This window comes from Bos taurus, chromosome 3 (genome assembly GCF_002263795.3).
Source record: "Bos taurus isolate L1 Dominette 01449 registration number 42190680 breed Hereford chromosome 3, ARS-UCD2.0, whole genome shotgun sequence".
NCBI classification, from domain to species: Eukaryota; Metazoa; Chordata; class Mammalia; order Artiodactyla; family Bovidae; genus Bos; species Bos taurus.
In genome coordinates, this window is record NC_037330.1 from 43,915,767 (window position 1) to 43,929,354 (window position 13,588).

The following is a 13,588-nucleotide window of genomic DNA, read 5'->3' on the forward strand; positions in this document are numbered from 1 at the left end:
TATAAAGAGTTTACAATTTAATGTGTAGTAAGTATCAATGTCTTATTAATTGGTGATTAATTGTACAAATTATATAAGTGTGACTACATTGGCCATGAAAAACACACAGGGCTTCCCTGATAGCTCAGGTGGTAAAGAATCCATCTGCAATGCAGGAGATCCCTGGTTTGATTCCTGGGTTGGGAAGATACACTGGAGAAGGGGAAAAGCTACCCACGCCAGTATTCTGGCTTGGAGAACTAGTCCATGGGGTCGCCAAGAGTCAGACAGGACTGAGAGACTTTCACATTTTAGTGATAGCTTAAGTATAATAAGTATTCTTCATTGGCACTTGCCTCTACAGAAATTACTGTGGAGGTGGGAACATTTGAACAAACAACTGTTGCAAAATCACATCTATTGTGAGAAGACAGCTTGTTCCAAGAAATCTGGCTTACACCATGTCAACATTTTTAAAAGATGCTTCAAATAAGAAAAAAGAGAAAAATATAAATAAATTGGCTTCAAAATCGTGAAGGGATTTCTGAGAACTGTGGAACTTCAGAGAGAAATAAAATGAACAACTGTTCCTTTCTGTTCCAAGACCCTTCATATTTTTAACTTTATATAATAAATTTTATTTACTTATTTTCATGAATTTTTCATACATAATAGGTAGAACACACTGTACTCTTTCAAATATTCTTATATTTGTTGATCATTTATTGTGTTAGATGCTGCATATAAGGAGGTTACAGTCTAGTGTGTAGTAAATATTCAATGTCTTGTTAAATTGGTGATTAATTGTACAAATTATATAAGTGTGAATACATTGGTCATGAAAAACACAGGTATACAAACATTCTCAAAAGAGAAAGATCACTCAACCTTTTTGAAAAAGGTACCAACTGTGGTGTCATAATATTTCATTCATTCATTCAAACATTCATTCATTGTGAATGTTTTCTTACTGTCTAACCTATGTGGTAGGTGATGTGCTAAACAGTAGGAATTACAAAATGAACACAAGGTAGTTGTTTCCTGCTCTCAATACCCTCCTGGAACCTACCAGTTGTGTGACTCTGAGTAAGTCACTTCTCATGTGTCTTACTTTTCTTGAGACATAGATAATTAGGCTATTATACCTAAAAGGATGTGAGATATCTGAAGTCCCTTCTAGCTCTAAAGTTGTATAGGGGAAGATTGAAATTTAGTCTTGAAGGACAAAAGAGATTTAAAAATGAATGCAAAGACTTTCTGGAAGGAGAGTTAAAAATAAACCACAGACATACAGCCAAATACACACACAAATGTAGAAGTGAAGCCTGTTGCACAATAGGTTTGTATGGAAAAGTAGTGGCTTATAAGGGTCTATACATTGTACTATGAAGAGTCTTGAAGCTGTACGACAGAGACTGTTCTCATTTATAAACCATTCTGATTCTTTTCCATCTGGTTAGAGAAGACACAAACTTTTAGTTGGTAATAAGTTCTCTGACCAAGAGACTACATTCTCTGGCATCTTTTGCCACAGGATAATCCAGTTTGCTCCCACTGGGTGGATTATACATGACAGATACAACTTAAGTGTCATTTTGTTCAAGACAAAGCTGCTTATCCTTGACTTCCTCCTTCCTAACCCCAATCCTTCTGGGAAATCATGTCAACTAGGGCAATTTTGGAAGCCATATATTAAAGATGGTAAAACAACTTCTCTAGCCATGGACTGCTCCTATCTGTGTTGTGTGAGATGGAATCATACAGGTGTAACCTTTTGGCTTTTTCATTCAGCATACTGCTACTGCTAAGTCACTTCAGTCATGTCCGACTCTGTGTGACCCTATAGACGGCAGCCCACCAGGCGCCCCCGTCCCTGGGATTCTCCAGGCAAGAACATTTGAGTGGGTTGCCATTTCCTTCTCCAATGCGTGAAAGTGAAAAGTGAAAGTGAACTCGCTCAGTCGTATCCGACTATTCTCGACCCCATGGACTGCAGCCTACCAGGCTCCTCCATCCATGGGATTTTTCCAGGCAAGAGTACTGGAGTGGGGTGCCATTGCCTTCTCCATCATTCAGCATAGCACCCTGGAGATTCATTCAGTTGCATGTATCATAGTTCATTTCTTTTTATTGATGAGTAGTAGTCCATGATATGGTTGTATAACAGTTTGTTTAACAACTCACTCAAGGAAGGACATCAGGATTATTTTCAGTTTGGGGCTATTATTAATAAAACTGAGATGAATTTCTTGTGGACATAAATTTTTATTTCTGTGGATAAATGCCCAAGAGTAGGAAATATAAATGTAAATTTGGTTTTGCAAATAGGTTATACTATTTTATATTCCCACCAGCAATGTGTCAGTGATGCAGTTTGTCTACATTCTTGTTAGCGTTTGGCATTATAATTTTTTAAATTTCATCTTTATAGGTATGTAGTAATATTTCATTGTGATTTTAATTTGTATTTCTGAAATGACTAATAGTTTTGAACATCTATTCACATGCTTATTTGTTATCTATATAGCCTCTTTGAAATGTCTCTTCATGTCTTTGTCCATTTTTATTTTACTGTTTTTCTCTTTTAGTCTCTTCTGTTTACTGTTATTGAAGTTTTTACTGTTGAGTTTTGAGGATTTTTTATATAGTCTAGATTTGAATTTTAAAAAATAACCCATAAAGAGAAAAGATAAATTGAACCTCATCAAAAATAATAACTTTGCTCTTTGAAAGACTCTACTCAAAGGATGATGGATAACTACAGACTGAAAACAAAATATTTGCAGACACATATCTAACCAGGGACTAGTAGCTAGTCTTTGTTCTATATCCTAAAGATTTTCTCCTATATTTTTTTCTAAAAATTTTTTAGTTTTACATTTTACATTTAAGTCTTTGACTTATTTTGAGTTTATTTTTTTTAATACCTCTTTTTATACTCTGGTGGCTAAGATGGTAAAGAATCTACCTGCAATGCAGGAGACCGGGGTTCAATTCCTGGGTTGGGAAGATCCCCTGGAGAAGGAAATGGCAACTCATTCCGGTATTCTTGCCTGGGAAATCCCATTGACAGAAGAGCCTATTGGGCTACAGTCTATGGGGTCACAGAGAGTCAGGCACAACTGAATGACTTATACAAACACACATACCTCCAGAAATATCTGTGATTATTTAGTTTAGGTGCAGAATGGGAAAGACTGGGCTGGAGGTGGAGTGAAATTAGTTTACCTAATACTGAAAACTACATATCTTTTCTCAGAAGGATATCACAGACTAGAAGTTACAAACTACAACAAGGGAATTTGTGGGGGGGAAATTCCTCTTATAGAGAATATCTAGCTTTCTTTCTATAAGTTAGTGTGTGTGTTTGTGTGTGTGTGTTAGTCACTTAGTCATGTTCGACTCTGCAAACACATGGACTGTAGCCCTTCAGGCTCCTCTGTCCATAGAATTCTCCAGTCAAGAATACTGAATGGTTGCCATTTCCTTCTCCAGGGGATCTTCCCAACCCAGGAATAGAACCGGTTAGTAGCCAGGTGTAAAGTGTCAGGAGGTGATTGAGAGAAAGGGAGATTATACATGAATATGATTTCATATTTTTTTTCTTCTTTAAACTCATTCACCTACTTGTCAACTGTACTATTTTTAAAATCTAACCCTAGAGTTTAGATAGGTTTTTCTCTTAGGCTATGACTGAAAATCTTAATGAAGAAGGAGTAAAGGAGACAAAATGAATACTCAATAAGTCTGTTAAATAGAATTGGCGGCAGAACTATAGCTTTGCTCAGTTTGCCCCTCCTTCTCATTGATGATAGTGAATAAACACTAGCAGTTAGGGACTTTTATTGACCATCGTTTGGCCAGTGAAATGAGAATCATTTCTGTATCAGAGGACTCATCTAGACATTTTGTTTTCTTCTTCTTTTTTTTTTTTTCTTTTTAACTATTAGGAAGCATTGTCCCTGGGAATCTCCCATTATTGGGTCTCATCTGTAATATCATATGTGCTGTGCTTAGTCACTCTGCTGCTGCTGCTAAGTCGCTTCAGTCATGTCTGACTCTGTGTGACCCCATAGATGGTAGCCCACCAGGCTCCTCTGTCCCTGGGATTCTCCAGGCAAAAACACTGGAATGGGTTGCCATTTCCTTCTCCAATGCATGAAAGTGAAAAGTGAAAGTGAAGTCGCTCAGTCACGTCCAACTCTTTGCGACCCCATGGACTATAGCCCACCAGGTTCCTCTGTCCATGGGGATTCTCCAGGTAAGAATACTAAAGTGGGTTGCCATGCCTTCCTCCAGGGGATCTTCCCAACCCAGGGATGGAACCCAGGTCTCCCGCATTGCAGGCAGATTCTTTACCATGAATCACCAAGGAAGCCTACAATATCATATACTATGACTGAAATCTATATTTCCTTCAAACTGTAGCATTTGATCTTAGAGCATAGTAGAAACTTTCTACAGAATAAAGACAGGAGACATTTAATAAGCAGAGAAAATTAAACACTCAATCACAAACAAACCATTACCCATTTTCCAGGCCACATTTCCCTTTTAGATTAAACCATTTCAATTCCTTTTGATTTCCTTCAATTATTTTAATTAAATTACTTTCTGAATAATGAATTTCCATATTCAATTTGAATTTGAATATGAAATAACCCATAGATATCAAGTAAAGACTTGACCTGTAAAAGGCATAAATGATATGGCTTTAATGATAACTTCTTACGTGTATAACCCAGAAACCACTCACCTGATACCTCATGAGAAATGTGTTAGGATCAGGGTTACTTATCCAATCATAGTATAAGGGGTACTTACACAAATGATTCTTTCCCATTTTCTTTTTCAATACTCTGTAACATTGATATGTGAAAAATCTAGGTCTAAATAAATTTAAAAGAACTTCTTTAATAAGCATAAAACCAAAATTCTAAACGATAAGGAAACATTATGTCATAGTTTGAGAAGCTTTTCCTTCTTAGTGCAATACTTTCTTCTAATTATAATCAGTTCTGGGTCATTCTAATTTTTTCAGCTGTTTTCCTATAAAGTATTATCAATTCATACTCTGAAGTAAAAGACCAAAATGCTCCAATTTTGATGAAGAAATCTAATCTTTATTTCTATGATGTTAGCACAATATACTCACACAGCTCTGATCTGTACTTAACAAAATACATTATAGCACTTTACAAACTTTATCAGTTTGGAAAACATTGCATAACATTTTATTAAACACAATACTTTATATATGTCATATATATCTTCATAATTTTATTTACTTTAAAAAGATAATTAACTCTCTTTATTCAATACTTGGTTTTATCAATAAAGCACAGCCTAACAAAGGAAGAAGTGCTCTCATTAGCAAATAAGATAAATAGAACACTAAGAAGAGATACCACCTGTTAGTCTCATTTGTTTTAAATTAAGGTACCAGTGGAATGTAAACAAATAATTCTTTGTAATCTTTTGTTTACAAAAGATGTGTTATCAAATACACATGCAGAGGTCTGAGTTCTAGCGACCATCATTATATATTTCCTTAACAATGTGGTACAATTTAAGTCATTAAAAACTGTAGCCTTTGGCACTTTGAGTAGAAAAAGAATATATCAATATTCATGTAAAGAAAAAAAAAACTTCAGTGACTAGAGAAGTACTTTAAAATCTTTTGTTAAGAAATAGGAAAGATTAGCAAATATCATACTGCACCTGAAATGCTGCAGCTTTTTTTTTTTTCTTCAGAGCACTAAAACCAATCCACCTTTCTCTCTATAATTGGCAAAAGCCAGTAGGAGTGTCATAATGGTGGTGGTGGTGAGAAGTGGGGAAGGCAACATTTTACTCCCACTCCCCTCTCTGAGAAGGAAATTGCCAGAAGGGATATAGTTGAATCTGTATTTTATTGCCAGAGTTTTCAGTTTTGATGGTTTCAGCTAAATCCCTAATGCCGTAGGAGGTTGGTTACTCTAGAAAGCTCTGCCCTTTTCCAGCAGAAGTTGATTAAGAATGTGGTACTTACTCATCTCTAAACAACTACTTCTGCTCTCAGTGAAAACTGAACTAAGATTAACCAGCATTGTTGTTACCTTTTGTCCCCGTGGCAATCATGAGATGTACATCAGAATTCTTAGGAAATGGTGTAAAAAGGTTAAATGCGAAATTACAAGAACCAAATATTTCTTCATACTTAAAGTTTTATGTTGGAAAAACACCTCAAAATGTTTTGCTTTTACTTTCTTCTTATTGACAATATTGGTTTCCATTGATTTAAGTTGAAGGCTTCATTCAAGATAGGTAGCAAAAACTGTTATTTGTAGTTGAGCACAAAAACTGTGCCTATCTATTTTGAAGAAATACATTCTTAATGTACACTGTGAGATATTTTTACTTATCAATTTTCTTTTTTTTTTCAGATTCATCCTGTTAGTATACAAATAACAAAATATTTTAGAGAAGATGGCAAAACCCAACCACTGTGACTCTAACTGGTTATCAGGATATCAAAAAATGTTAATAATCTGGAACAAAATGAAAATTTTGGATTACTTAAGTTAGAAGTTTAAGCCAGCTGGCTGGAAACATCTAAGGTTAACATATGATCAACACTGCTGGCAGTGTAACCCACAATGTCAAGTTTTGGTTCATATTTCTTGTTTATAAATTCACAGCAGTATATTTTGCTCAAGGAATATCAACTGTTATTTCTGCATTAAAGAATGTATCTATAACATAAAAATTTAAGTCAATAAATAAAGGAGAAGCCATAAAATGCAAAATATGGTCACATCAATTTCAAAAAACTCTAAAATAATATTTTAAATTATGCAAATTTACTCACTAAAAACTGATTTTTCATTAGCAGTAACTTGAAATAAAAAGTAAACAGCAAAAAGCTATGCAGAAAAGTACTGGTTATTCCCTTTCACTTAAAATATCCTTATAAATTTTTGTTGTTGAAGAAAGCAAACTTTTGAAGAAATGCACAATACCTTTTCATTTTTTGACTGTGACTGAGCCACTACAGAGAAGCTGCAGGGTGTCCTATTCTAACACAAAGAAGCCAACATCTTCTTAATAACAGTAGCATTTCTTTGACAAGGAATTGCACACCACTATTTCACAGCTAAATAGAAATTGAGAGTTTACACCATATATGTACTATAATAATCAGCACCACCCATATTGAGCTTTTGGTGCAGATTCTGCAAAATGAATATATAATACTGCATGGCCTCTGCTGCAGGGAAAACGTGTGTTCTGGATTCCCACAGCTAATTATAAAGAAAGAACCCTAAAGTTGGCACATTCAGGAAGTACAATAGTATACACTGAAGGAAACCGCTTTCTTTTGATATTGCCCTCTGCAAACGTTTTGCGTTTGAAGGTAGGTCTTAGGAAGAGTCTTCACATTATCGCATGAGTTAGGTTCTTGCATTGTGCTTTTCCCTTCCCTTGATGTGAAGTCTACAAGCTTGGGTGGAATAGTTCTCGAGAGTCAGTGAATCGCGGGCTGATGGTGGATACTCTAGTTTGGTGAGAAGGTTCCCGATTTGCTGGAACAGAGCACTGGTAGAATCAACACGTTGTCTCTTGGGGTGACTCAAGTGATTTGAATGACTATCACTCAATCCTTATAAGCCCGTGTTGGGGAGGTTCCCTTGTAGAAGATATTCCTCGTGTTTTCGGGGCTGTTGCTCCTTTCAGGGATTAAAATGATGTTGCCCTTTCTCCGCAGGGTGGAGTCGCGGGAGGAAGAAACGGACAGAGTCTCTGAACCGATTTCGCTGCCCTCTACCGGGGTGACGCGGATGGTGGTGATTCCGTGGTGGTGATGCTCACTGTTGTCAATGTTGCTTCTCTTTCGATCTCCGGAACCAAAACTGTCTTTCAGGGACTCACAGCTTTCTGAGTCCCTGTTGAGATCGTTGAGCTCGTACGTTTGGCGAAGGCTGCCCTTTTCAGGGGCTTTCCATTTCCAGGAGCCACTGCCTTCGCCTTCGGTGGACGGGATCTGTATGATGGGCCTGTTGTTCTCCGGGTGGGCCTCAACCCTCACGATCCCACTGGGTTCGTGGTCTGTCAGGGTTTTGTATCGGATGGAGCCGGTGCAGGAGACTGTGCTGCCTTCAGTGTTCTTGGGGCTGCTTTGGAGGACACCCTGCTGCTTGGACATGGCTATGACTTGCATGATGCGAGGCTGGCTGTTGCTTCTATTACAAGCCACAGTCTTCTCCGCAGCTTTCAGCCACTTGGCCCGAGCAGAGCTGCTTTTGGGGGAGGTGCTTATGTTTTCCTGCGTCTCTTCAGGGATGTGTACTAACTGTGAGGACCCGGGGCGGGATTGAATGGACACTCTTGGTCCCCCAGGCATGCTATTGTTACACCCAGGGACGGTGCCAGGCTGGATCTTGAGATACTGATTGCTGCTGGGAGCGTGGTGGTCTCCATTGACCCCCACCCTGGACGGCTCCGAGCTTGATCTCATTTCAATGGATCTGGGTGGTGACTGTCCCGGCTCGGTCTCTATAACCTGCAGAGACAGCTTGCGGCTTTCATTCTTGTTCTTCCACTGGGTGAGGAGCTGCTTGGATCTAGCAGAATCCATCGAGGCATGAATGCTGGCGTTTCTTCTCACAGGGTCTTCCACGGATGGGGTGTTGGCTCTAGGCAAGGTATTGCTGAAGGTAACCATGTTCTCCTTCCCCATGGGGCTCCGTGGAGTGATGATTTCTACATCTGCATTTGCCCTTTTGAGGTTGGTCAAGGAGCTAGCATCTCTATGGTTTCGGTTCAGAATGCCTTCAGTGTGAGCAATTCCGTCAGTGCTGCTACCATTTTTAGCAGCTAAAACTCGGCTGGGGTCTTGATTGAGGTCTGTCAGAGACCTGAGGGCTTCTCTGTGCTGAAACACACTCTCTTCGCTAGGCAGAAAATTCCCCACAGCATACAGACCCTAGTGTTGGGAGAAACAATAAATATCAGGCACCAGATGACATGGTTACTGAGAGTTTGCATTGGAGGATGTAGTGACGCACATTAAGATGTGTTTGCTATACCCCACTGACACAAACAACCAAAACTAAAAGTACAGTTACTCAGGAAATAGTTGTAAGTTATATCATCAGCCGCTGAACTAACTCTTCAGAACTATAAAGCCCATTATTTTTCATTATTAGTTGGGTTTTCTCTCCTTTCTCCATCCCACCAGATGTTTTGGACAATCTTATCCTCTGTATTGAGAAGAGAAGTCAGACAATGAGAGAAATAAGGGCATTCTTCTGTTTTTCTTTTTGAAATTTATTTTTCAATTAGATGGAAATTGCTTTACAATGTTGTGTTGGTGTCTGCCATGCAACAACGTGAATCAACCATCTTCTGTTTTTTCAAAGCAATTCATTTTCCTGGATTTATGAACTGCTTGTTGAGTGACACCTCAGATGGCTTAACTGATGTACTTTACCTTCCATTTTCAGTCATACCTCATGATGGTACGATTGAAATCATACCATTCAATCATACCTGCATGTGGAAATGCAGAACAACAAATCATTCATAAAATATGACATAGGTTTTGTATTGAGGTCAGAGGCACACATCCTCGCAGCTGACATGGAGCTCAGCACTATGTGTGCAGCATTTTACAGAATGTTCTGGGAAAAGAGGGCAGAAACTGTCCCTATATTGGGTTCTAAGTTTTTTCCACCTAAAACCTGATCTTAAATTTTGAAAGTTTTTTTTTTTTTTTTTCTCTAATTTTATTTTATTTTTAAACTTTACATAATTGTATTAGTTTTGCCAGGGCATACACACTGAGAAAACCAGAAGGGAAAGAGACACGTGTACCCCAATGTTCATCGCAGCACTGTTTATAATAGCCAAGACATGGAAGCAACCTAGATGTCCATCAGCAGATGAATGGATAAGAAAGCTGTGGTACATATACACAATGGAGTATTACTCAGCCATTAAAAAAATTTTGAAAGTTATATTTGATAAGCTCAGTATTATTACACTAAACTTAAGCTGAATTTTATTTAATCTTGTCTTCACACTCAGGTGATCAATTTTTTTTTTTTTTTTTTTTAGATTTTGGGGATAAAAATCTGATAAAGGCTAAAGATCAGATTCAGAATTTTTTAACCTTTTGACATGCAGAAGATCTAATACCGGCTGAATTTTCAGTTTTTGAGATGCTTAGTTTAGAGATAAGAGCAAGAAGCAGATAACTATTTGTGTGTTAAGCTCAACAGAAGGGAGCCACTGTCTAATTTTCAGACCAAACCAAAGGAATTCCACAGATGTGATATTTTGTAGAGTGCCTAACAATGAACAAGGGCATAGGCTTAAAATGGATAAGTTAATAATTTCAAGGCAGAGTGTAAACAGGAACAGAATAAAGTCAGGCTTCTCCCTCTCCAAGTATTTCAATTCCTGGCTAAAATCTTCTTCTAAACAATACCTATGTTCTTACTACAAAAGTTTTCAGGGTAAACAATCTCTACCTCATGTTCCATTAATAATTGTATTTAAATTCATACATCTAGGACCATCTTCCACCAGACTGTACATCAGTTCAGTTCAGTTCAGTTGCTCAGTCGTGTCTGACTCTTAGCGACCCTATGGACTGCAGCATGCCAGGCTACCGTGTCCATCACCAACTCCCAGAGTTTACTCAAACTCATGTCCAATGAGTCAGTGATGCCATCCAACCATCTCATCCTCTGTTGTCCCCTTCTCCTCCTGCCTTCAATCTTTTCCACCATCAGGGTCTTCTCTAATGAGTCAGTTTTTCCCATCAGGTGGCCAAAGTATTGAAGTTTCAGCTTCAGCATCAGTCCTTCCAATGAACACTCAGGACTGATTTCCTTTAGGATGGACTGGTTGGATCTCCTTGCTGATCAAGGGACTCTCAAGAGTCTTCTCCAACAACACAGTTCAAAAGCATCAATTCTTCAGCGCTCAGCTTTCTTTATAGACCTATTCTCACATCCATACATGACTACTGGAAAAACTATAGCCTTGACTAGACGGACCTTTGTTAGCAAAGTAATGTCTCTGCTTTTTAATATGCTGTCTAGGTTGGTCATAACTTTTCTTCCAAAGAGCAAGTGTCTTTATTTTCATGGCTGCAGTCACCATCTGAAGTAATTTTCAGATCAGATCAGATTTTGGAGCCCCCCAAAATAAAGTCTGCCATTGTTTCCACTGTTTCCCCATCTATTTCCCATGAAGTGATGGGACCGGATGCCATGATCTTAGTTTTCTGAATGTTGAGTTTTAAGCCAACTTTTTCACTTTCCTCTTTCACTTTCATCAAGAAGCTCTTTAGGTCTTCTTCGTTTTCTGCCATAAGGGTGGTGTCATCTGCATATCTGAGGTTATTGATATTTCTCCAGGCAATCTTGATTCCAGCCTGTGGTTCTTCCAGCCCAGCGTTTCTCATGAGGTACTCTGCATAGAAGTTAAATAAGCAGGGTGACAATACATAGCCTTAACATACTCCTTTCTCAATTTGGAACCAGTCTGTTGTTCCATGTCCAGTTCTAACTGTTGCTTCCTGACCTGCATATAGGTTTCTCAAGAAGCAGGTCAGGTGGTCTGGTATTCCCATCTCTTGAAGAATTTTTCACAGTTTATTGTGATCCACACAGTCAAAGGCTTTGGCATAGTCAATAAAGCAGAATAGATGTTTTGCTGAAACTCTCTTGCTTTTTCCATGATCCAGCAGATGTTGGCAAATTGATCTCTGGTTCCTCTGCCTTTTCTAAAACCAGCTTGAACATCTGGAAGTTCACAGTTCACATATTACTGAAGCCTGGCTTGGAGAATTTTGAGCATTACTTTACTAGCATGTGAGATGAGTGCAGTAGTTTGAGCATTATTTTGCATTGCCTTTCTTTGGGATTTGGAGAAGGCAATGGCACCCCACTCCAGTACTCTTGCCTGGAAAATCCCATGGATGGAGGAGCCTGGTAGGCTGCAGTCCATGGGGTCGCGAAGAGTCGGACACGACTGAGCGACTTCCCTTTCCCTTTTTTTGGGATTGGGATAAAAACTGACCTTTTCCAGTCCTGTGGCCACTGCTGAGTTTTCCAAATTTGCTGGCATATTGAGTGTAGCACTTTTACACCATCATCTTTTAGGATTTGAAGTAGCTCAACTGGAATTCCATCACCTCCACTAGCTTTGTTCATAGTGATGCTTCCTAAAGCCCACTTGACTTCACATTCCAGGATGTCTGGCTCTAGGTGAGTGATCACACCACTGTGATTATATGGGTCGTAAAGATCTTTTTTGTACAGTTCTTCTGTGTATTCTTGCTACCTCTTCTTAATATCTTCTGCTTGTTAGGTCCATACCATTTCTGTCCTTTATGGAGCCCATCTTTGCATGAAACATTCCCTTGGTATCTCTAATTTTCTTGAAGAGATCTCTAGTCTTTCCCATTCTGTTGTTTTCCTCTATTTCTTTGCATCAATCACTGAGGAAGGCTTTCTTATCTCTCCTTGCTCTTCTTTGGAACTCTGCATTCGGATGGGTGTATCTTTCACTTCTCTTCTTTTCACAGCTATAACCTCTACCTACATTGTTCAGAATTCAGTGCCCAGAACTTGGCTTAATAAATATAGTTGTTTGAGTCCTTGTTATGATATGAGGCAAATAGTTATTATCCTCATTTTATAGATGAAGAATCAGGCTTCTGAATGGCTACAAAATCGGCCAAATAGCAGAAGAACTGAGATTCGAGCCCAAACCCTTGGGACTCTAAGACACCATGAAAATCAGACATATACAGACAATGCATGAACTGGAGAGTGACAGTTCTCAGTCTTATTCTCTAACACTTGTTGCCAAAGAACACTCCCAGGACAACCCAGGCTTATGCACAGTTCCTGGCACACATTTTCATTCGATGGCTTTCTCCTTCACTGAAGAAAGTATGAGTAGGAAGTATGAGATCTGAAGTGACAGTCCTGACTATGCCACTAGTATATAAAAATGAAAAAAATAAATCATTGCTCACTTTAATATGTTTCCTGTTTTTATAAGCTTTTTTTTATTAATGCTTTTCACAAGTATTCCAAGATCACAAGATTTAGAACTGCTCCAACAGGCAGTTAATTTTTATTTCTCTGTAGATCCTCTTAGTTTCTTTCATTATGGCCTTTTCCTCTGCATGCTACTTGCATATTGGTGATTTCCTGGCTCCTTTTATTCTTCAGTTCAGTTCAGTTCAGTCACTCAGTCGTGTCTGACTCTTTGCAACCCCATGAATCGCAGCACGCCAGGCCTCCCTGTCCATCACCGACTCCTGCAGTTCGCTCAGACTCATGTCCATCGAGTCGGTGATGCCATCCAGCCATCTCATCCTCTGTCATCCCCTTCTCTTCCTGCCCCCAATCCCTCCCAGCATCAGAGTCTTTTCCAATGAGTCAACTCTTCGCATGAGGTGGCCAAAGTATTGGAGTTTCAGCTTCAGCATCAGTCCTTCCAATGAACATCCAGGACCGATCTCCTTTAGAATGGACTGGTTGGATCTCCTTGCAGTCCAAGGGACTCTCAAGAGTCTTTTCCAACACCACAGTTCAAAAGCATC

The 13,588-nt window shown here is 38.8% G+C and overlaps 1 protein-coding gene across 2 annotated transcripts in view; it reads right to left on the bottom strand.

Annotated features, from left to right (window-relative positions):
- Nucleotides 1-5,080: 5,080 nt before the first annotated feature.
- The window catches only part of PLPPR4 (phospholipid phosphatase related 4), a 55,319-nt gene continuing 46,811 nt past the window's right edge, over nucleotides 5,081-13,588 (bottom strand). For both annotated transcript variants that reach the window (XM_003585864.6, XM_024990059.2), the window contains one exon: nucleotides 5,081-8,944. In XM_003585864.6, the coding sequence (XP_003585912.3) occupies nucleotides 7,616-8,944 (1,329 nt within the window). In that variant the 3' untranslated portion in view covers nucleotides 5,081-7,615. The remainder of the gene's footprint in view (nucleotides 8,945-13,588) is intronic.